The 22,106-nt window shown below is 47.3% G+C and overlaps 1 protein-coding gene across 3 annotated transcripts in view; it reads right to left on the bottom strand.

Annotated features, from left to right (window-relative positions):
* AP3M2 (adaptor related protein complex 3 subunit mu 2) overlaps positions 1–22,106 on the bottom strand; it is a 47,713-nt gene that overhangs the window by 8,929 nt on the left and 16,678 nt on the right. For 2 of the 3 annotated variants that reach the window (XM_084804080.1, XM_084804081.1), the window contains exons 2-5: positions 11,825–12,173; positions 3,224–3,395; positions 2,166–2,303; positions 1,757–1,842 (exon numbers count right to left, since the gene is read on the bottom strand). In XM_084804080.1, coding sequence (XP_084660206.1) covers positions 1,757–1,842; positions 2,166–2,303; positions 3,224–3,395; positions 11,825–12,097 — 669 coding nt within the window. In that variant the 5' untranslated portion in view covers positions 12,098–12,173. Of the gene's footprint in view, positions 1–1,756; positions 1,843–2,165; positions 2,304–3,223; positions 3,396–11,824; positions 12,174–15,494; positions 15,581–22,106 lie in introns of those variants that run through there. The other variant, XM_084804078.1, reaches the window with a different exon arrangement.

The following is a 22,106-nucleotide window of genomic DNA, read 5'->3' as shown; positions in this document are numbered from 1 at the left end:
GTTGTTTGTTTCCCTTCTCCTTTGCCCGCTCCCTCTCAGTATCCCAAATGCGTTTGCGGTGCTGTAGTACTAGCAGGAAGAGCAGCTGTTTTTTTACCGCTATTGCCCACTGCCTCTGTAGCCTGCAGAAACAACCCATGAAAAACCCATAGTTCTGGGTTCACACGTAATGACAACCCATGGTTTAAACAACCCATTGTTCACAACCCAACAGCAAACAGTGGATTTTCTTTGTGGGTTGTTCATGGTTAACAAACCATGGTTTGTAAGTGCGGCCACGTTCACACGACATGACAACCTAGAATTCAACATCCCATATCAAGTGTTAGCATAAGTGAACCAGACCACTGGAGATTTCTTGGCAGATGGTACCACATCTCCTGTTCAGTGAAGCATCTCTTCTGTTGCTCTTTCAACTTCCTTGTTGCCATCCCCTCCCTAAAGTTCCCAATCCCTATTTGGAGGTTTAAACTCTCCCTCTACCTCTCATAAGCCCCCCTCTCCCTTTTTAGAGCTTTAAACCAAGGGTGTTGAAACTCTTTTGGCCCAAGAGCTAAATTCAATTTTGGAGAAACTCTCCAGGGCAGGGCGGGGGGTAGTGGGTTGGTTGGTGAGCAGAAAATGTGGACTTCACAGAGTTTGTAAATACAAAGAGACCTGTGTAGTTTAACTTAACCAGCAATTTCAAGGTTAAGAAAGCAGACCTTTAACACAGGCTGGTAATTCCACAGGCTGCCTTGAAGCTGTTTATGCCAGCTAAATTATGTCATCCTGGAGGAAGAGATAAGGGTGAATTGCCTTGATTCTCACAGAAAAGTTGGGAGACTCCCCCACCTGAAAGGCAATCAGATTACCAAGCTAAATGTTTTGAGAATCTTTGAGGTAAGAGAGAAGCCCCCCTTCTCTTGAGTGTGTGTTAGCCTGTGGGTTTGAGAGAGGAGGGGGAGTGGCATTGCTCATGGGCCAGAAGGAGGCATCTAGCGGAGAAGCTCCTAAGATCCAGCTAGCTGGCCTGCCCTTTGGCCTTCCTCTAAGGAGGAACATGCATGCTACCAGCCCAGAGAAATGTGTGGCTCCGAGGAACGGCCTTCATCTATCTTGGGGACCCAGACAGACATTCAGGGAGTAGCAGCTGCTTTGTCACCTGAAGGGAGGTGTGAACTTCCTGTGTGTGTGTGCGCACGCGCGTGTGTATATATAAGGTAAATGGTAAAGGTGTCCCCAGCCAGTCGTCTCTGACTCCAGGGGGTGGCGCTCATCTCCATTTCTAAGCTGAGGAGCCAGCACTGTCTGAAGATGCTTCCGTGGTCATGTGGCTGGCATGACTGAACACCGAGGTGCACAGAATGCTGTTACCTTTCCCGCCGAAGCAGTACCTATTTATTGACTTGCAATTTCTTGCTTTCGAACTGCTAGGTTGGCAGGAGCTGGGACTAAAGACAGGAGCTCACTCCGTCATGAGGCACTCAGGTCTCAAACTGCTGTCCTGCCGACCCTCCAGTTTGCAGTTCAGCGTCTTAACCACTAAGCTACCGCGGTTCCTCGTGGGTGTGTGTGTGTGTGTGTGTGTGTGTGTATAATCCATTTGCTATCAATAAACCAAAAGAATCTGATTGATGACTGGGAAGTGACATTTATAATAATTATTGTAAAATAATAATAATAATAATAGTTTTATTATTTTACATATGCCACCCGGAGAGTTTTAGACTGAGGGGCAGCACAGACATTTTCTAAAGAAACAAACGATATTTACCATGAAGGAGAGGGTCAGGTCTGGCATCCCAGTCAGTTTCACACAGGCATCAATCACCCCTTGGATTTCAGCCGTAATCGTGGAACCTGCCACAAAAAGAAACAGCCACTTGGATCACAAAGGAAGTCGGAGCCTCCATAGGCAGTTATATTATGTTTCTTAAAAAATTGTAAACTGTTTTATAAGTTACATTAGAAAAGTAGAATACAAACACTATAACTAAAAAAAATGAAATGAATGAGGGAAAGGGGAGGCTGTGCTGTAGGGCAGCGACCAAACAAAGCATACAGTGAGGAACAAAAATGGCAAGCCATTTTTGGGGGAGGACTAAAATGCCAGGGCTTCTGCTTCATGCATCCAGGGTCACTGCTACCTAGAGGAGATGTTGTGGGAATGCAGCACCTTGTACCTGATTTGTCAATGATGGCATCGATCTCCTCGATCACGTCAAAATAGGCCTCGTTATTTGTGTACTTCACGCCGGTCCGTCGCCAGGGGACCACGGACAGCTGCCCTGTGGGGAGTTGTTCCCCCACGTTGGTGCTACCTGAAAAGGTCAAGAGGGCTGGGAGTACACAAGTGGCCAGCCAGACCAAATTTCCAAACCTAGTCAACTCAGGGCGCAACCCTGTGCCTATTTAGACAGAAAAAAGTCCTGCAACTCCCAGCATGCCCCTGCCAGCATGGCTGGCTGGGGCATCTGGGAGTTGCAGGACTTTTTTCTGTCTAAACATGCATAGGATGGCACCCTTAGCCACAAAAATCCAGTATGCAGTCTTCCCCAACCTGGTACCCTCCAGATCTTTGGACTACAAGTTCCATGAGGACTATGTTAGAATAGAATGCTGGACTCAATCAACAGTGGTCTGAACCAGCGAGGCATAATGCCCTCGTCTCAGCTTTGGGAAGGCCTTGCCATGTCCGTGCGGCTGGCAACTTCCCTTAAGAGTTTCAGTTGCTAGAACTAGGTGGAAACAGTTTTAGTTGTCTAAGCCTTTTAATACAGGATGGGCATTTTCAGCTGCTGCTGCTTTTCATGTTTTATTGGTTTCTTGCCTTTTCTCTGCTGCTTTTTCATATTTTTGCTTTAGTTTGTACAGGATTGTTTTGTTTCACAGGTTGGATATGTTTTCAGTTGTATGGCACCATGAAAATAAATGTTAATTAAAAGTAGGGTACCTTTAAAAAATGCATTAAAATAAATATTCAAGATTAAACATTTAATGCGAAGGCTGGCAAATTCTTCCCCTCTGGACATTCAGCTAGTTAGCCCTCACAGCACAATCCTGTGCATGTTGTTTACTCAGAAATAAGTCCCATTTAGCTCAATGGGGCTTACTCCCAAGTAGGTGTACATAGGATTGCTCGCTCGCTCGCTCGCTTGCTCTCTTTCTTTCTTTCTTTCTTTCTCTCTCTCCCTCCCTCCCTCCCTCCCTCCCTCCCTCCCTCACATGCAGAATGTCAGACCTGTAATGGTGTTGACAACAGTTCGTAGGATGGTGGGTGGCTTTATCAGCTCCTTCAGAATGTTGGATTCGGTAGCCAAGGGGAATCCGTTGTCTAGCATCTCCTCCAGCACCTCATAGACTACCACCACATTGTCCTTGATGACAACCTCAGAGCAGACTCCAAAATAATCCTGTGGGGGGAAACAAAATTAACCAGCCCCCTCAGAGAGTGAGCTGAAGCAGATACATGAGAGGAAATATCCCCTAATGTCCCAGGAAATATGAAGGAACGAACAGCTGAGGGGGCTGCCTCAGGTGGCCACTGTGAAGTACCACTGAGGGCAGCAGAGTGAGAGCCGGGCAGTCCTGGCCCAAGGGACATAATCCAGGAGGGAGCTCTCCTGCCCAAACTCAACTGAAATGAAATGAATGGGGTGCTACACAACGGTGCTACCGTGGCCACAGCCCACAAGCCACCTGGAACCGGATTGGCCCATTTGTGTAGCAGTGGTCAGCGTATCAGAATGAGACTGCGGAGACCTGAGTTCAAATCCACACTCAGCCATGGAGCTTGCTGGGTGGCCTTGGGCCAGTCCTGATCTCTCAACCTGGCCTAACTTGCAGGATTGTTTTGAGGATAAAAGGGGGCGGGGAGGAGAACCATGTATGCCATCTTGGGCCCTTTCAAAAGAAAGGCAGGATAAAAATGTAATAAAAAGGAAGAAATATTTTGTCCCTGTTCATCTCAAGGTGGTTTGCCACAAGGGGAACATCACCTGGGATCATGCCCCATGTTCATTTAGGTTTTCTGCCTCAGTCACTTTTCTCTCCTCCCAAAGAGCATAAGCAGATTCCTCATCTTACAACCATCGGGAAGCCCCAGCAGCAACTGGAGAACATGAGGCGCATGTATAATAAAGGAGCATCAGGTAAGCAACTCTGACATTGCTTCTCTCATCAGGTTACACGGATCAAATTCCAACATAGCTTCTTACATGTCAGCAGGACTGTAGCTGGCAATTTGTGGTGGGGGTGGAATCTGGGGAGCCCTAAAGAAAGTGTGTGTGTTGGGGGTGGGGGATGGGAGAAGCATTCTAAGTCGAGGTAGGACAATGAAAATACTGGGAGTCTAGCATTTTAAATTATGTCTTCAGAAGATGCTGATCATAACTGAGTTAAACCTTAATAACATTACAAAAAAAACCAAAGGGACAGATGCCCAGGTGCTTGCCCAGCAACCCGTGGCTTTGAACACATTAGCTGGAATGATGGATGCAGTCCTCTTTCTAACCACCTGCGTGTTTCTCTCAATTCATTTAAGCCAGGGAAGCAAAAAGTATGACCCCCTGGTGGCCCCCAGTACCTGCCATGGCCAAACAAAGATGAGGGAAAGTAGAAAAAAAAACCTCTCTGAACAGGCTTTGTGGTTCCTGCCATAGAATCATAGAAGAGTAGGGTTGGAAGGTGCCTACAAGACCATCGAGTCCAACTCCCTGCTCAATGCAGGAAGCCTACAACACCCATTATTCCTAGGTGGTCTCCCATCCAAATACTAACCAGGGCTGACCCTGCTTAGCTTCCGAGATTAAGCGCATCCAGCCCTTTGTCCAAAAAGGCACATTCTTAGAGTGTCCCTGGTGCATCCCAGGAAGCAATGCTTGCAGCTTCCTGCCAGCCTCCTAGGATGCTCTGGAGATGGTCTTGGATCAAGGCTTCTATGGCAAGAACCATAGAGCCCTTTTCTAGAGCTGTTTTTCCTCTCTCTCTCTTTGGAGATCAGGTTCGCGGACAGCTGGGGAGGGGAAGGGCTTCAACACCTTGATGCTGTGACATGGACAGATGCTACTGCTGCAAGACTGAGATCCGTTGCTTCTGGAGTGAGCGTGAATGGTTTGAGGACATGCATGAGTGATGTGCACATGTGTGCATATATGCCCCCCACCACCCCAAGAGTCACCTGATGCAGTCCTCGGGGGGCGGGGCTGAAAAGGTTGTTTACCTCTGATCTAAGAAGAAATACTAGAGATTTCTAGAAATTCAGGAAAGGGGGTCTAGGAACCTGCATGGCCTCAAATCACAGGGAAGGGCTGTAGCTCTAGGGCAGAGCGCCTGCTTTGCACGGAGAAGGTCCCAGGTTCAATCCAGTAGGACTGGGAAAGACCCCTGCCAGAAATTCTGGAGAGCCACTGCTGCTCAGTGTAGGTCATACAGAGCTAGATGGACCAATGATCTGACTACGTAGAAGTCAGTTTCCTAATCACGGTGCACCATGACAAAATGTAGAATCTAGAACAAGTTTCTAGACCTCATGTCAAAGTACTTAAAGTGCACAGCTGGTCTGCTAAACAGAAACAAAAAGGAGTTTTGTTCTCTTTTGCACTCATCACAGGCCCCATTCTCTCCCCTCCCCACCTCATCACAGTGGTCCTTTCCCCCCCGCCCCAGTATTACCCATTAATGTGCCTTTCAGAACTCACCGTGAAGAAACCTGCAACAAGATTTCAACACTAAAAAACCACAACTCAACTGCCACCCCATCTCCCAACTCCTCACCAGCCAAATTACGCAGCCATACAAAAGAAAATTACTTTTGCTGCAATCATAGAGCTTGGGACATTTTAAAAAAGGAAAATTAATCAACTGGGCCTTGCTGTAGGTTTGAGTCATGTGACATTTCAAGAGTCTTGATCACAGGAGCATGAACCACATGAAGGAAAAATGAATGTTCCTGTTCTAACACCCTGAGAATACCAGTGCTCCTGCATTTCCATGGCTGGATGAGTAGAAGTTCTCAGAGAACATAACTTGGGGTCAAACTACACATGACAGTAGATGCGTCTCTGAATCCCATGAGCTAATATGAATGCAGCACACAGGGGGGTGTTTAACACTTAGCCCACACCGTTTTCCTATTGAAAAATCACTTCCCAAAGCTACTATTTGCTACTATCAGAGAAGGGAAATGGTGCAGAGGAGAAAGGGTTAAGCCCCTTTCCCCTGCATCATGGTCCTGATATAGCCTCCCCCCACTCCACAGATGTGTGTGTTGGGGGGGGGGAGAGAGAAAAAGAATCCCAATTGCAAGATTCAAAGTCACATTTAGCATCACATGTAGTTTGACCCACTCCCTGAAAGGAAGTTCTTCATCCCATGATGAGTCTTTCAAGGAATGCCACAGACTTCCCACCCCAGCCTTTCTACAACCCGATCTCCTGCCTTGTGCTGGCCAAAAATATTTTTGTGCCTTGGGTCAAAAATTCAAATGCTCCTCATGGTCAATAAAAAAATATGAGAACAAGTTAAATGAGGATTTGTTTCCTGAATGGTAAGAACTTTCCTGAATGGTAAAGCCAACCCTTACCTTGGGCCACTGGTGTGTTAGTTGCCCTACACACTTTCATTCATGTCTGTCCCTGTGATACTGTTTTGTCACACAGGCTGTGGAAGAGAGAGGCTCAGCTGCACTTGTTTTCCACTCCCATTTACAGTGTACCAGGTTTGCTGCAGATTTGGACTTGAACTGGGGCAGGAACATAAGGAGCCAGCTTAGACCAAGTTACCATTAGTCTAACTAGCTCATTTTTGTCTTCACCGGCCTTCTCCAACCTGGCACCCTCCAGATGTTTTGGACTACAACTCCCATAACCCCCAGCCAGCAGCTGGGGTGTGTGGTCCAACTTTTTATGGGAGTTGTAGTCCAACACATCTGGAGGGTGCCAGGTTGGAGAAGGCTGGTCTACACTGACTGGCAATGGCTCTCCAAAGTTTCAGACAGGAAGCCTTTCTCAATCTTACCTGGAGTTACCAGGGATTGAACCTGGGATCTGCTGCATGCGAGGCATGCGCTCGAGCACTGAGCTACTGTGTGCTGGGGATCTGAGCTCAAATCCTCACTCTGCCATGAGCTCATTGGACGCTACGTGGGCTCACTAATCTACTTCACAGGATTGTTGTAGGAGGAAAGCAAGTATGTGCCACATTGAGCTCCTGAAAGGAAGGGTGAGGAGAGATAAACTGAATAATTAACTACAACAAGAATGCTATTGCATTCATGCGTTGATCCTTGGCTTCCAACAGGCATCTCTTTGGCTTCAGTAGGAACAGAATGCTAGACTTAGATGGATCCTTGGTCTGATCCAGCACGGCTCTCCTTACAAGACAGAGTTTGAAGTGAATTCAGAGGTTGTTTTCCAAAAAGAACAGACTGTGCAAACACACCTGGAGTTGCGGTAACTCCACCCTGGTCCTGCTGGAGCCAGTTTGGTGGATCAGAGCAACGACTGCTTCTCTAGGCTAGGAGAGTAGTCCACCCTGTAGGAGCCTTGCAAGAAGAGTTAACTAATTCATAAATACATCAACCCAGACTGGAAAAGCAGGCAAAACTTCCTCCTGGAAAAATATGAAGAAGAAACATGCCTGGCTGAATTTCATCAGGGCCAAATGGATGGAAATGAGGAGATACTGGGGTGGGGCATAGCTCAGAGGCAGAACACACGCTTGGCATTCACACAGTCCCAGGTTCAAACCCTGACAGCTCCAGTTCAAGGTGCTCAGGTACCAGCATTGGAAGAGACCCTTGCCTGGGATCTGGGAGATCAACTGCCAGTTAGAATAGACTTGGATGGACCAAGGCTCTCTCTGACGGAGAGTAAGCCAGCTTCCTATGTGTGTACATACCACCTGTAGATTTTGTTGTGATACAGAACCACTTTAAGTGATAAGCCAGGGGTGCAAACCCTCAGGCCAGGGGCCAAATATGGACTTCTTGGGGTTCCAATGCGGACCTCTGGGGTTCCAAAATAGCCACGCCCCCTTCCTCTGGCCCCACGCTCTTCCCCTCAACCACCAATCATCGGCTGGTTTCCTGGCTTTTGTGCAATTTTCCCCATTCGAAAAGGTTGAACTGCCTCTCCTAAGGGTTAGTTACTGACAGTACGAGCTTTAAGCTAAAATATCCTGGTATTTTTAGCATTTTGACCCAACCATCTTTGCCTTTGGTCCCACTGATCAATGGCATGCTGCTCCCAAGAGCTTCTTCGAAATAGAGTGGGCCAGGGGCCGTATGCGACCTTTGGCCACTTCCCATGTGTTCCCCAAAGCTGGCAGGACCCCACCCATTTTTCCCAGCAGTCCAGCTGATAAGATGTGCTGGGGGTGGGGGGAATGTTGCTCCCTGGCTTCTGAGATTGCTGTTTTTCCACTGCTAGTAGGGGCAAAGAAACAACTATCTCATTGGCAACTGCTGGGGGGAGAGGCTTTTACCTCTTCCCTCCCTGCCACTCCCCTAAGCAAGCCCTAGATTCCAGCAGGCAGGGAGTGGAGATTTAAACCTCCCCATTCCTGCACTCGAAGATGCCGGGGCAGCGGGGTGGGGGAGGAAGAGTGTGTGTGTGCCCCAGCCCCTCAGCTGGCACCTTGGGGCCAAGCACCACTGCTTTAAATTTTTCTTAAAAAAAAAAAAAAAGAGGATTGTGTTCTTAGAACATTGTGTGGGATATGGAAGCCAGTACTTAATATCTAAAAACAACAGTGGTATGCTTCTGATTATCATAGGATCCCAGCCATACATCTCAGAAGGAAGCCCTGATCTGTAACTCTGTGGGGTAGGGAGGCAAGTATACTGAAGTTTAAGGGCAGCCTTGCCCAGCCTGGTGCCACCAAATGTTGCCAACTTCCATCAGCCCCAGCCACCGTGGCCAATAGCTAGTAATCCTGGGAGCTGTAGTCCAAAATATCTGGAGAGCAGCTTGGGCTATTTTAGGGAGTTTTTCTCCCTCTTTTCCAATATTAGTGAGTCAGTCAATCTTATTGCATATAACCATAGGTTCCTACAATTTTACTAGAAAAGAGACAGCCACAAAGGAGATTTCACAATAGAAATAAATCCATTCATCATGCGCACAGTTTACGGCAACAGTTTTTACGACCTTTGCTGTAATCGCTTTAGCAGCCACAGGGAATAAAGCTCCTTGACTGGTTACATCAAGATCTGTATCTATGAGTAGCTTACACATTTGCTCAAAAATGTTCTATCAGACATCCCTTCCGATACTAGAAGGCAAGGTCACCCAGTGAAGTTAAACGGTGGGAAATTCAGGACAGACAAAAGGAAGTATTTTTTCACACAGCACATAGCCTGTGGAATTCTCTACCCAAAGATGCAATGATGGACACCAAGTTGGACTGCTTCAAAAAAGGGATTAGACAAATTTCTGGAGGATTAGGCTATCAATGGCTACTAGCCATGATGGCTATATACCTCCAGGATCAGAGACGGAATACCAGTTGCTGGGAAACATGAGTCAGGAGGTACTGTTGCCCTCATCTCCTACTTGTGGGCATCTGGCTGACCACTGTGGGCACAGAATGCTGGACTACATTGCCAGCATCAAGGCCTGGCATAGTTGGGCACCTATCGAGGCCCCACATCCTAGCAGGGGCCCATTGACAAGAGCCCCCTGGAGTTGCTCATCCTCTTTACCATTGCAACCTGCCTGTTCCCCTGCCTCTCGCTCTGGCCTAGACAATGGTGGTGGTGAGAAGGGGGAGCAGGAGATGCCACTGGCTACTTGCTCACCGGCTCTCTGCCTGTCAAGCCAGCAAGTGGTAGCAGTGATGAAAAAGAGGAGGAGGAGCAAGAACAGCTGGTGACAATGGTGCTGGGAAGGTAGACTCTTGAGGAGAGGGGGTCCATGGCAGGTGTCTCCAAGGGCCCTCAGAAACCTGGAGGTGGCAGTGATTATGATCTTCAGAAATGGCTCAAGATCATCCCCACTCTCTGGAATTCCCTTCCTAGAAAGTTCAGAGTGATCCACTTCTTCTGTACAAAATAACATGAATTTCATATCGATTAATACATGGATGATAGGTCCACAATGGCTCATTCACACATGCAGGTCACCATTTGATGCTGCAGTGAGCAAGTGATGGATGTGCACGTATGAATGGGTCTCTGCCTGTCAAGCCAGCAAGCAGTGGCAATTATGAGAAATAGGAGGAGAACCAAGAGCAGCTGGTGACAATGGTGGTGAGAAGGCAGATGCACTGACAGAAGGTGTCTTACCCAGGAGTCCTCCAAAACCTGGGCCCGACACTGCTGGACTACATGGGCCTTTGGTCTGATTCAGCAGGGCTCCTATGGCACAGCAGCAGCTTGGCCATATTGTGCCACAGACTGCTTTGTGTGGGGAGATGTCCCAGTTGCTCAGCAGTGAGCACTGTGCTCGTACTCAGAGACGCACTTTTGTTATTATTTTGTATCCATTTATTTAAGGGAGGGGCAAAGGAGATGGGAGGGTGGTGCTAAAGAGATATAGTTAAAGAAGAAGCTGGGGCTGCAAGACTCAGCCCAACGGTGTTCCGAGATGTTGTCTGTTTACACTGCTAACTAGGGAACTAAAAGGGGAGCTGTGTCATTGGTGCAGCAACAGGAATTTGTGAGAGTGTTGAAGGAAGTAGGACTGAGCCACCATGCTAGATTATAAAAACCTGTAAAACCTGGTCAGGAAAGGGGGTGGGGGACATGTGCTTCCCAACAATTTATTACAGTCCATTTTGTCAGACATTTCTATGTAATGCCCAAAACAGGCCCAGTCCAATCATTAGGCAGATGTGGGGCGTGGGGGTTGGGCTGAGGTGGAGAACAGAGTGAGAGAACAGGGTGGACAACAGGGTGTAGTGGTGAGAGTGCTGGACTGGGAGCTGGGAGATCTGGGTTCTAGTCCCCACTCAGCCTGGAAACTCACTGGGTGGCTTTGGGCCAGTCACAGATTCTCAGTCCAACCTACCTCACAGGGTTGTCAGGATAAAATGGAGAGGAGGAGGAGAATGTAAGCCGCCTTGGGTTCCTTTCAAGAGGAAAAAAGGCGGGATATAAATTGAATAAATAATAAATAAAATAATAAGTGTTATAGGACAGAATCGTGTTGCCATATAGCCCTCCCTGCACCCTGTAAGCTAGCCTGCTGCTCTCAGATGCAGTGGGGTGGGGTGGGGGGATGCTGTCCCATTGTTGTTATTGAAGTAAGGTTCAACTGCCAGTTTGGTTGGGATCTAGTTGGCTTCTGTATGTGGAACGGTGGCGCTGGGGGGACCATCTTGTCCTTTGCCTTACGTAGCAAACGGTCTTGAGCCCTGGCTCAAATATGGACAAGGTAAGGAAAGAGTGACCTGTAAACAGCAGCAGGCATGGGTAAGAATACTTTCTTTCTAGCAATTATTTACCAATACTGGGAAAGAAACTCACTGTCCTCATTAAGTGCAAACTTAATAAAATCAAATTTGCTGATAACTTTTAGTTCAGTACTTGCTACAAGCAACTATGGTTCTAGCATTTCACTTTTAATCCTCTGGGAAAAACAAAACACCCCATCCTCTTTTTGCAGTCAAACTTGCAATTTTGGGTATGCTATTTACATACATTTGAGCTTTGAGTAAGGGCTGTTCATACATTATATTGCAGAAACCCTCAACAAGGAGCTTCAGCTGATTCTGTCTTCCTGATGAGCGTACCTTATGCTGCAAACATGTGCTGGCTGTATTTGCATGTTACATTTCTAGGCATACATTTAAGTGCACCTAAAAACCATCATGTGTGAATGTATCCTAACATTTTACCTACCTGAAAAGTATCCACAACACGATGAAGAAATTCTATGACAAAAAGGGGTGGCACCTCTGTCTGGATCACTGCCACAAAAAAGATCTTGTGCCGATAAACACTTAAGAGATAGTGGTGAGGGGTGGGGATCACGGGGGGCACATTCTCTGCCTCCGAAGCGCGCTCCTGTGCCTCGAAGAAGTAGTCACAAACTGAGCGGCTGACCACACTTTTCCAGTGCTTCTCCAAGAAGATGTCTCCAGACGAGTTAATCAGGAATAGGCTGTGAATCATGGCTGGTCCAAAGTGAGGACAAACGCTGAAGACACTTTGCCCAACCAAGATGGAGCTGGTCTGTGGTACTTCAAGTCTAAAAATTAACACCATGTATTACTTGATTGCCCCAGAAGGTGGCCATCCCATGCTGTGACCCAAGCCACCCTAGACCCACCTCTCAGAAACCAAGCAAGTTCATTCCACCCAGCTCTGACTGCCCCCAAAGGTTCTGCTGCAACAACCATTCTCAGTTCATCTCCCATCTCAAACCTTCTCCCACTTCAATCCGCACCTCTTCAGAAGCCAACCTCACCCCCCGCACACTACTATTCACCCTGGACTAGTCTGTCTTTTTTTCTCCTTTAAGCTTCCCCATTACAACTAACATTTCCTTTATTTCATTCACATAAAGCACAAAGGCATAAAGGGTAGGCATGGTTGGGCACCTGCTAAGGGCCCACATGCCAGCAGGGGCCAATGACAAGAGTCCCCTGGAGTTGCTCCTCCTCTTCCAACATTGCAACCTGCTTGATCACCTGCCTCTCACTCTCGCCTAGACAATGGTGGTGGTGAACAGAAGGAGCAGGAGATGCCACGGCCTACTTGCTCACTGGATCTCTGCCTATCAAGCAAGCAAATGGTAACAATGATGAAAAAGGGGACAAGGAACAGCAGCAGCTAGCGACAACGGTGGTGAGAAGGTAGACTCAGGGCGTCGACTCACTGAGGGTGTCTTGCTCAAGGGCCCTCAGAAAACTGGAGTCGGCACTGAAAGTAGGTCACCCAGTGTTAAGCTAACAGGACTGCAGCAAGACTGAGAGCTGGTTCACACTTAAGAGCCACAGAGCGAATGTGAGGTTTGGAGGCGCAGGACTATGTGAAGAAACATTACCATAATTAGATTGCAGCTGCGATCGCATCTATGGAGAAAAAATGCAGCAGCCATTGCAGAAATGGAGGTAGTTTTTTTCCATGTACTGATCAGTTCCCATTAGTATTTCTCCACAAGGTCACATACCCACATATATAATTACACTGAGAAAATAAATGAGGCCTTGCATGTGTGAACTGGGCCAGAGAGTGGGCTCTCAACAATGACATCCCTGCACCAACTTTGAATATCAAAGGAACGCACAGAGGCATACACTGCATTTATGGAGCTGATTCCCACTCAAGGATTGCCACAGTCTTAACCTGAACATATTTCAGAAGCAATAGAAAATATTTCTGTTTGACAACTGGGATGATACAATCAAGTTATTTAAAATGTACAATACTATTTTGTTTTGATTTTTTACTGTTAAAATGATGTCACCACATAAGGACCTGGTTCAATGTAAAGGCAAATCATGGCTTGATATCACACTGTGTTCAAAAATCAGGGTGACTAGGGGTGGAAATGCCCCGCACTCTTCCACAACTCTGAGCAGGGTTAAACAACCCAGAATTAACCCAGATTCAAATTGTATGTTAACTCTGGGTTGTTTAACCCCGAAACAACCCAGAGTACCTGGGCTTGGACATTATGAGAGCAACCTACATTCATGGTGAGCACAGGTTGTAAAATGAAAGCAGAAGTGAGGAGTGTGCCGAAGGCAGCTTGCTTGCTCCCATTCAACCCACAATTTGCCATTACATGTGAACTGGGTCATATGGTAGTACCAGATGACAATGTATCAGATAGTTCCAAAGCCCTGTTACGCACCATCCTAAATTTCTCCTTTATGGTCATGACTCCAGTGTCCTCACTCCCATTTATATATCCAAGGATCTACAAAAACACTCACCAGCTTGTCCCTGGCAAGTGCATGATTCAACCTGGCGGGGGCAGTGTTAGAGAGAGCCTTTGCCCTTCTCCATCTTTGGGAGAAGTGGTGGAGCTCCCATTGATGGCACACTGAACCTTGAAGAGACACTGTTATTGAACACAGAGCGAGATCAAGCCAGCCTCTGCAGGTTTGACAGGCTTGTGGCAAGCGCATTTTGGCTGGCCATAATTTCTGAGCTATTTATTTCTTCATCGATCTTCTCCCTGGGCTACCACCATTACCACTCCAGTCTTCCCTACTACAATACTTCCATCCCCTCACCATCCTCTCATAACTATTCCAAGGCTGTCACCCTAAGCCACCCCTTACTAGCATCCAGAGCGTTCAGTCCTGATTTTACACTCATCCTTCATCCTATAAAGATACCCTAAGCCCCTCCCCATTACTACAAGCCCGGATATAACTCAGGATGCTAATCTGAAAGCACTCCTGACTGCAGCCTTCCACCTAATCCTAATCCACATAAGGGCACGACACCCATTATCCCTAAAATCCTCATTACAATCCCATAACCCCCAACCAGACATCTACAGGGATCTTTTGGGTCCCCCTATCCAAAGCGCTCCCTCCTAGAATCCTCCATATCTCCAGAATGCAGGCCTCTAACCCACATCAGACTCCCACCCACTTGTTATTTCTAAGAATTCCCATTACCACCCCTTTTGCCCTACGGTGCACTTCAGAGTACCACGGGGATTTCTGCTACCCCTACCGATCACCCCACAACAATCTTCCATGATGCAAGATCCAGAGTCCTAATCAGACCTAGTCATGTGTTGTTCCTAAGCAACCCCACTGCAACATCTTTCCTGCCTAGCAGACCACCACAGGAGTTTGCGCCCCTCCACTTACATCAAAGCTTCCCTTCATATAACCCTCAGTGACTTCGGAAATCCAGAGCCCTAACCTACACTGTCCCTATCCAGCCCACCCCGCCAACACTACTCCGTCCTTCTTAAGCATCCCCGTTACAATCCCACAGACCACAACCCAGTTAGCACATGGATCTGAGCCGGACCTCCTCACACGAAAGCTTCCCTCAGTACATCTCTCCACATCTCCAGAGTCTTAAACCACATCAAACCCCACCTCGCGTGTTCCAAAGCATCCCCCTTGTTGCATCCCCAATCAGACGACGCATCTGAGCCCCCTGCCCCACGTTTTTAACCCAAGGAATAACATAGCCGCCCGCCCCCCCATTTCCAGAATCCTAACCCACACCGGACCCCACATGAGAAGCCTCACCCACACCTCCGCAGAGCCTCCTTTTTGGCGACCCCTGGGATTCCAGCTCCCCCGCCCCATTCCCTCACTGTGTCCCCAGCATCCAGAGCCCTGACCGCGTAAGACCCCAGCTCATGGCGTTCTCTGCTAAGGGTCCCCACAGGTCTCAACCAGACTCCCACAGATCCGAGTCCCCAAAGCTTCCTGTACTGCTGTCCTGGTCTCCAGAGCCCTCACCCCCCCCCCTTTATCCTCTCTCTCCCCTCTCCAACCATCCGTCACCTTCTCAAGCTCCCCAGTTTACAGCCCCTGACTGCCTACAGCCCACGAGGCCCTAAGCATCCGCCCAGCACCCTTCTCACCTCCCCAGCAGCAGGTCCGGCAGCGCCCTCAAAAACCCGACTCAGTTCCCCTCACAGAGATGGGGCCGGGGGGGGGGGAGAGAGGAAAAAGAGGATGTCACTCGGAGCCGCCCACTGCACCCCACCCTGGCCGCTGATTGGTCGCGGGCCGATAAGCCGCTTATCCTCCCCCCCCCCCCCCGCCGGCTGCGCCTGCCAGCTCCAAATGACAAGGCCGGTGGCGCTAGGCGGGGCTGAGCTTCCGGCTCCGGCCTCTGATAGGCTGGAATGGGTGGAGGTGGGGCAGGAGCCCGGCGGCGTATTGAGTGGCAGCCGCGGCAAGCCCGTGAGCGCCGAGCGGGGGCGAAAGAGGGGCGGGGATTGGTCGCGGGCGGGGCCCCTTTTTAAAGCTCGCCCGCGCGCGCCCTAGCAACGGGATTTCGCGGCTTGCCCGCGCGCGCGGCGCGTGACGGCCCGCTGTGGCGCTCGCCTCGGCCTCGCTGTCTCCCTCCCTCACGCCGTCGCCATTCGCGGCCTTGCTAATGCTGTTCGTGAACTAATCCGGTGACACAAACAGCGATTACGTAGTGTTAGAACAACGGCAACAAGCTCTAAGAACCGTTACTAAGGGAAAAAATATATAACAAAAAGATATAACATGATATAATTCGTGTCCATGGGGCTACTCTATGTACACCCGTGGAAATGAATGGGAGTTACATTAGTCGTCGCTAACTTAAGTCTCGTTCATTTCAATGGGTGGTGTAGTGGCGAGAGTGTTGGACTGGGAGTCGGGATGATCCGGGTTCTAGTCCCCCCACTCGGCCATGGAAGCTCGCTGGGTGCCTTTGGGCCAGTCACAGACTCTCAGCCCAACCCACCTCACAGGGTTGTTGTGAGGATAAAATGGAGGGGAGAAGGATTATGTACACCGCCTGGGGTTCCTTAAGGAGGAAAAAAGATGGGATATAAATGTAATAAATAAATTATAATATGAACACAGCATTAAAATAATAATAATAATAATGTACTTCCTTCCTGACCATCTGCTCCCATCGGTAGTACATGCCCTGGTCTCCTCTCGTTTAGACTACTGTAATGCGCTCTACGTGGGGTTACCCTTGAAGACGGTTCGGAAACTGCAGCTGGTACAGAACGCGGCGGCTCGCCTGATTAAAGGCAGCCGCCGGCGAGATCACATCACTCCAGTGCTGAAGGAGTTGCACTGGTTACCAGTTGTTTTCTGGGCCAAATTCAAGGTGTTGGTTTTGACCTTGAAAACCCTATATGGTCCCAGCCCAGCCTATCTCAAGGAGCGCCTCCAGTAGCACCAGACAGGCCGCTTAACAAGATCAGCCTCGGATGGCCTTCTCTCTGTCCCATCAGCCAGGACAGCTAGACTGGTGGGGATGAGGGAGAGGGCCTTTTCTGTGGTGGCCCCCACTCTGTGGAACTCCCTCCCTAGGGAACGCCGTCATGCCCCCTCTTTAATGAGCTTCCGTCGTGCATTAAAAACATTGTTCAGGCAGGCATTTGGGGTGGGTTAGGGTATTTTAGAAAATGTTTTTATTGTAGAATTTTATTGTTTTAAACTGTTTTTATTGTATGTTGTACATCGCCCAGAGTGGCTGGGTGACCAGCCAGATGGGCGATTAATAAATTTAATAATAAAAAAATAAAATAATGGGGGACACGAAGGGAGCTTCCACAAAGAGTGTTCATACACTTTGGTGTCCCCTGGGCAACAGACTCCTTTCAATCCAGAAGCATCTAAAAATGTAGCGTTTTATTAAAATACCGATGATGATGATGATGATACTCCTACTACTACTACCTGTCTGGTAACAGCATATACTCCAAGATTTCTCTGTATAATAACCCAGAAAAAAGAGAGGACTTTCTTTATGGTGGTGCTCCAACGTTAGAATATCCTTCCAAGGAAGATTTATTTGATTGGAGCCAATTCTGTTTTCTTTTCAGTGCCCAACTGAAATGTTCCTGTTTGCCTAGGCATTTTACATTTTTAATGTGTTTTTTAATTTACTGATTCCTTTGTTTGCTGGTTGAATAGTTCTTATCTCTCTTATCTTGTAATTTTATCTTTGTTACTATATTGTACTTGTCTTTTTATAACTTTATGTAACACCACCCTGGAATCCCATGTGGATGAAGGGCGGCTTACAAATTTTTTTTAAGTAGTTATGTAAATTATAATTATAACACTATATATTATAATTGTATTATTAATGCACTATTAATTATAATGATGATGAATATAGTGCCATTTATCATTATTCAAATCTTAGCTGTCCAATACCTCTTCATCTTTTAGCACAAAGTATTGATTTAGTACATTTATATTCTGCCTTCCTCCAAAGAGGGGGTTGAGAGTGCCCTGCCGCTGTACATGTTTTTCTCCCCCTCTACCCAATTATTATCCTCACAACAGTCCTGTGAGGTTGGTTAGAATGAGAGACTGGCTGGCCCAAGGTAACCCAGTGAAAGCTTCATAGCTGAGTGGGAATTTGAATGCTGCCACTCTGCACCATACTGGCTTGTAATAAACATTACAAGTTATAAAATAACGTTGTTAGTAGTAGTAGTATTATTAATAGCACAATAATAATACAGTATACTGTATCGTTACCGTTGTTATATTTTTATATTATATCTACTTCTGTATCTTTTGGAACATACATTTTAACATTAAAACAAAATACTTATTATAATTAATACATTAATAATACAATAATAATATAGTATATTCTATTCATTTATTTTAATGGTCCACTCCCCGCTCTTCCAGCACAAAGGATTTTTAAAAATGTACAAACACTGCAATAACACAGAACCTTTTTTTAGTTCCAAGAAATTTTGGGGTTCCCCAGTAAGATCAGTTATGATGGACCACCTTCCTGGCTGTACATTCATGCCTTAAAACTGCACCTGTACTTCCTTGAGAGAAGTCATAGGCTGCATAACAATTTGCTCTGGCTGATTCCATTTCAGCACATGTGAACCAGGAATAGGGTTCTTTACACTCCTTAAGGCAGGAAGGTCAGGGATGTTGTACTCCCAGTTCATGTGGGGCACTGGTGCTGAGTCCCATGTGTAATGAATAGATGCTGTGTAGATTATGCTGCAAAATTATGCTGAGGTACTAGGACAGAGATGCTGTGGTTCCTCAGCAGGGGTGTCACTGTAGAAAGGGTTCTATGAAGGTACAATGGTTTTATGCTTTAACAGTTGTGTAGGTTTCTGCAGGTACAGCATTTAGCGCCCTTTTATGACAAGGCCCTGTTATTCTTTGTGGACAGTCTCCCCCCCCCCTCCATTGTTAGTTCACTGCACCATTTGTGAGGTCTGATTTATATCTCTGATGTGAGCCATGGCTAAAGCACTTACATTGTATATTCTTTGACATAGTTAAATGCAGCTACATGTGACAAAGCAAGCACTTTAGCCATGGGCCCATTTACAACTGGAGTGTTAGCATGCCAGCATTTGGTATATGGGCATGTGGTAAATATATTTAAACATGACAGGGTGCATATGGCTCATTTACATGGGTAAGTGCTCCAAGTGTGTGTGTGAGTGTGTGCGTGCGTGCGTGTATGCATAAGTGTGTGCATTAGCATGTGTGTGCATGAGTTTTTCTGTGATAGAGAGTGGGGCTAGGAGGAAGGCTCTGCATGTATGTGTGCGTGTTTGCCTGCATGCAGCTCTGTGTGTATGCACCCCCCAACTTACCACTCATTGCCACATGTGGCCCTCAGGGTGGGGGAAAGGTTGCCCATCCCTGACCTATGGTGTGTATTGTGTATAAACTGGGTAATGTTGGATAATAGGTACAACTCTGCATGTTTCCAGATAGAGAATGTCCTTTAGCTCAATCAGTTCCTATTTCCTGCTCTCACCCCTTCCTCTTCCTTCTTTCTCCTTTTCTTCTTTCTCTGCCTCTGCAGCAAGCACCATGTGGTCTTTCCAGAGAGGAAGCAAGTAACCACATCTCATGACTTTGCTTACGTACACTCACACACCCAGCTTTAGGGGGTGCTTGCTAACCTTCTCTGACAATGTGTATAAAAGCACTAATAAAGTAAGTTGACTTGAACTTCTTTTAAACTCGCTGTAGCCTGTGTTTATTGCCTCCAAAACTAAATGCTGTGTTGCCACATTTTTTTCTCTATATAATGCAACTCCTCTGCTGTGAGTCATGCCTGACTTTCCAACAAGTAATGGCCTCATGGCTGGAGTCCTTATTTCTGGATCAACTAATGAGTGTTCCAAGAGCAAAGAACAGTTGCATGCATAGAACCCCTTCTTTTGGACGGCAATGTCAGAACTTTTGATTTGGTCTTCAGAGCAGTAGTGGCTCCAAGCCTGCAACCACTGTAAAACAATGGGTGCAATTGGGAGTCAATTTAAGATCCCAGTGGGAATAATTTAACACTAGAATCTGCTCCAGTTGGAACATAAGAACAGTCCTGCTGGATCAGACTATGGGACTTTCTAAAAATATCTAGAACAGCGTCCTGCCTCCCAAGTTGGCCAACTAGTTGGGAAGCCCACAAGCAGCACAGGAAGGCAATAGCTGCCCACTGTTTTTCACCAGCAACTAATATTCAGTAGCAAACTGCCTCTGAAGATGTGGGTTTCAAATAGCCATCATGACTAATAGCCATTGGTAGCCCTATCCTCCATGAATTCATCTAAATCACATTTAAAACCACCTAAGGGCGCAATCCTATGGCTGCTAGCCAGCGGCTAGATGGCCATAGGACAGGTCAGTTCCTGGGAAATGACCTTGGCACCTGCGCTCCGAGGTCAGTTCCCTGAGAACTGACCTCCATCCCCTCCCATGCTGCCTTGGCAGTCTGGAATGGCCCTGCGCTCAGAAGAGAAGCGCGGAGCGGCAAAAATGGGATGTTCCTTGGGGGGTGTCAGGGTGGGGAAGTCGGAAATGCTGGTAGGATACATCCTACGTATCATCCGGCTGCCACTTGCCGTGCTCCGAGGTCCCACGGCTAGACAGCCAAAATTGGCTGTCTAGCAGTAAATGCAGGGTAGCTGAAGCGCAGAGGGGATGATCCCCTCTGCGCTTCTCCTTCCCTGCATTGGATAGGTGGTTGCTTCCAAGTTCGGAGGCGGCCACCTATCTGGATAGGATTGCACCCTAAATTAGTGAACATCACCACATCTGTGGCAATGCATTCCAGAAATTATATGTTCTGTGAATAAGTACATAATTTGTCCTGAATCTATTGCCAATTTCACTGGCTGACCCCAAGTTCTAGTATTATGAGAAGGAAAAATTATATTTCCATCTCCTTTCTCTACATTATGCAAAATTTTATAAACCTGTATTCATGTCTCTTCAATTATATTTTTTTCATGAACTAAAAAGTCCCAAATGCGCTAGCTTTTCCATGTATTGATTCCATCACATGGCAACTCTTTTTTTCAATGTCTTACTTTGCCCCTAGAAGACAGCACACCAAGCAACCTAAGAACAAACAGATATACTGAGATTATTATTGCCAGTGTTGAATGGACTAAGTGGTTTGTTTGGATGAGAAAAATTATACCTAGCCACTAGGTGGCAGCACACTAGTTCTGAACTTTAAATGACAGGGATGTCCTTCCTTGCATTGGTCATAATCAGTATGGTTAATTTTTATTGGACAGCTGTAGTCCCCTTCATGAAACAAGGAAGACTCCTCAATGTTGACAAATAAAAGGGCTGGCTCTGAAAAACCTCCCAACACACAAGGGCATCCCACTGAATAATTCTTGGCTGCCATTCACATAAGGATGGAATCCTATACTGTTGGGAGAGGCTTCTGTTGACTCCATTGACAAGTGAGGTTGTCCCAGACAGAAAACTTGTGACTTCCCTCTATGGAGTCTTCCCCAACTTGGCGCCCTCCAGATGTTTTGGACTACCATCAGCCCCAGCCAGCATAGTCAATGGTCAAGGGTGTTAAATTTTTGTTAGTGTGAGTCCCTAGAGTTGACATTCTTCAGGGCTCAACTGCCTCCCTGTTGTCTCTAGAACAGGGGTAGGCTACCTGCGGCCCTCAGCCTAATTTCATGCATCCTTCTACAATTGATTAATTCAAACTTCTGGCAAGAGCGATCTGTCCCACCTCTGGCAGGTCACTGGGCAGGGAGGAGGAAGGCGGGGGGAGACAGAGAGGGATGGCATAGAGAGAAAGAAAAAAAGGGATGCAGAGAAAGAGAGAGAGAAAAGGGGATGGCAGAGAGAAAGGGCGGCAGAGAGAGAGAGAGAGAGAAGAGGGTGGCAGAGAGAGAAGAGGGTGGCAGAGAGCGAGAGAGAGAGAAGGGGTGGCAGAGAGAGAAAAAAAGGGGTGGCAGAAAGACAAAAGGGGTGACAAAAAGAGAAAGGTGGTGGCAGAAAGAGAGAGAAGGGGCTCCCTGTCCACTGCTGGCCTCAGCCCTGCCCACCACCGGCATGTGGCCCCAGACAGATTCCTCTCAAGCGAATGTGGAACTCGACAGAGAAACGTTTTCCACCACGGCTCTTTCTGGTGGAACATAGGAAGCTGTCTTATACTGTGTCAGACCATCAATCCATCTAGCCCAGTATTGTCAACTAGGGATAGGCACATT

Source organism: Heloderma suspectum, chromosome 6, assembly GCF_057233095.1.
Source record: "Heloderma suspectum isolate Gila_16-S chromosome 6, 16-S_ref, whole genome shotgun sequence".
In the NCBI taxonomy this organism is placed as follows: domain Eukaryota; kingdom Metazoa; phylum Chordata; class Lepidosauria; order Squamata; family Helodermatidae; genus Heloderma; species Heloderma suspectum.
The sequence above is the reverse complement of the archived record's forward strand: the minus strand, read 5'-3'. Positions and strand labels throughout refer to the sequence as shown.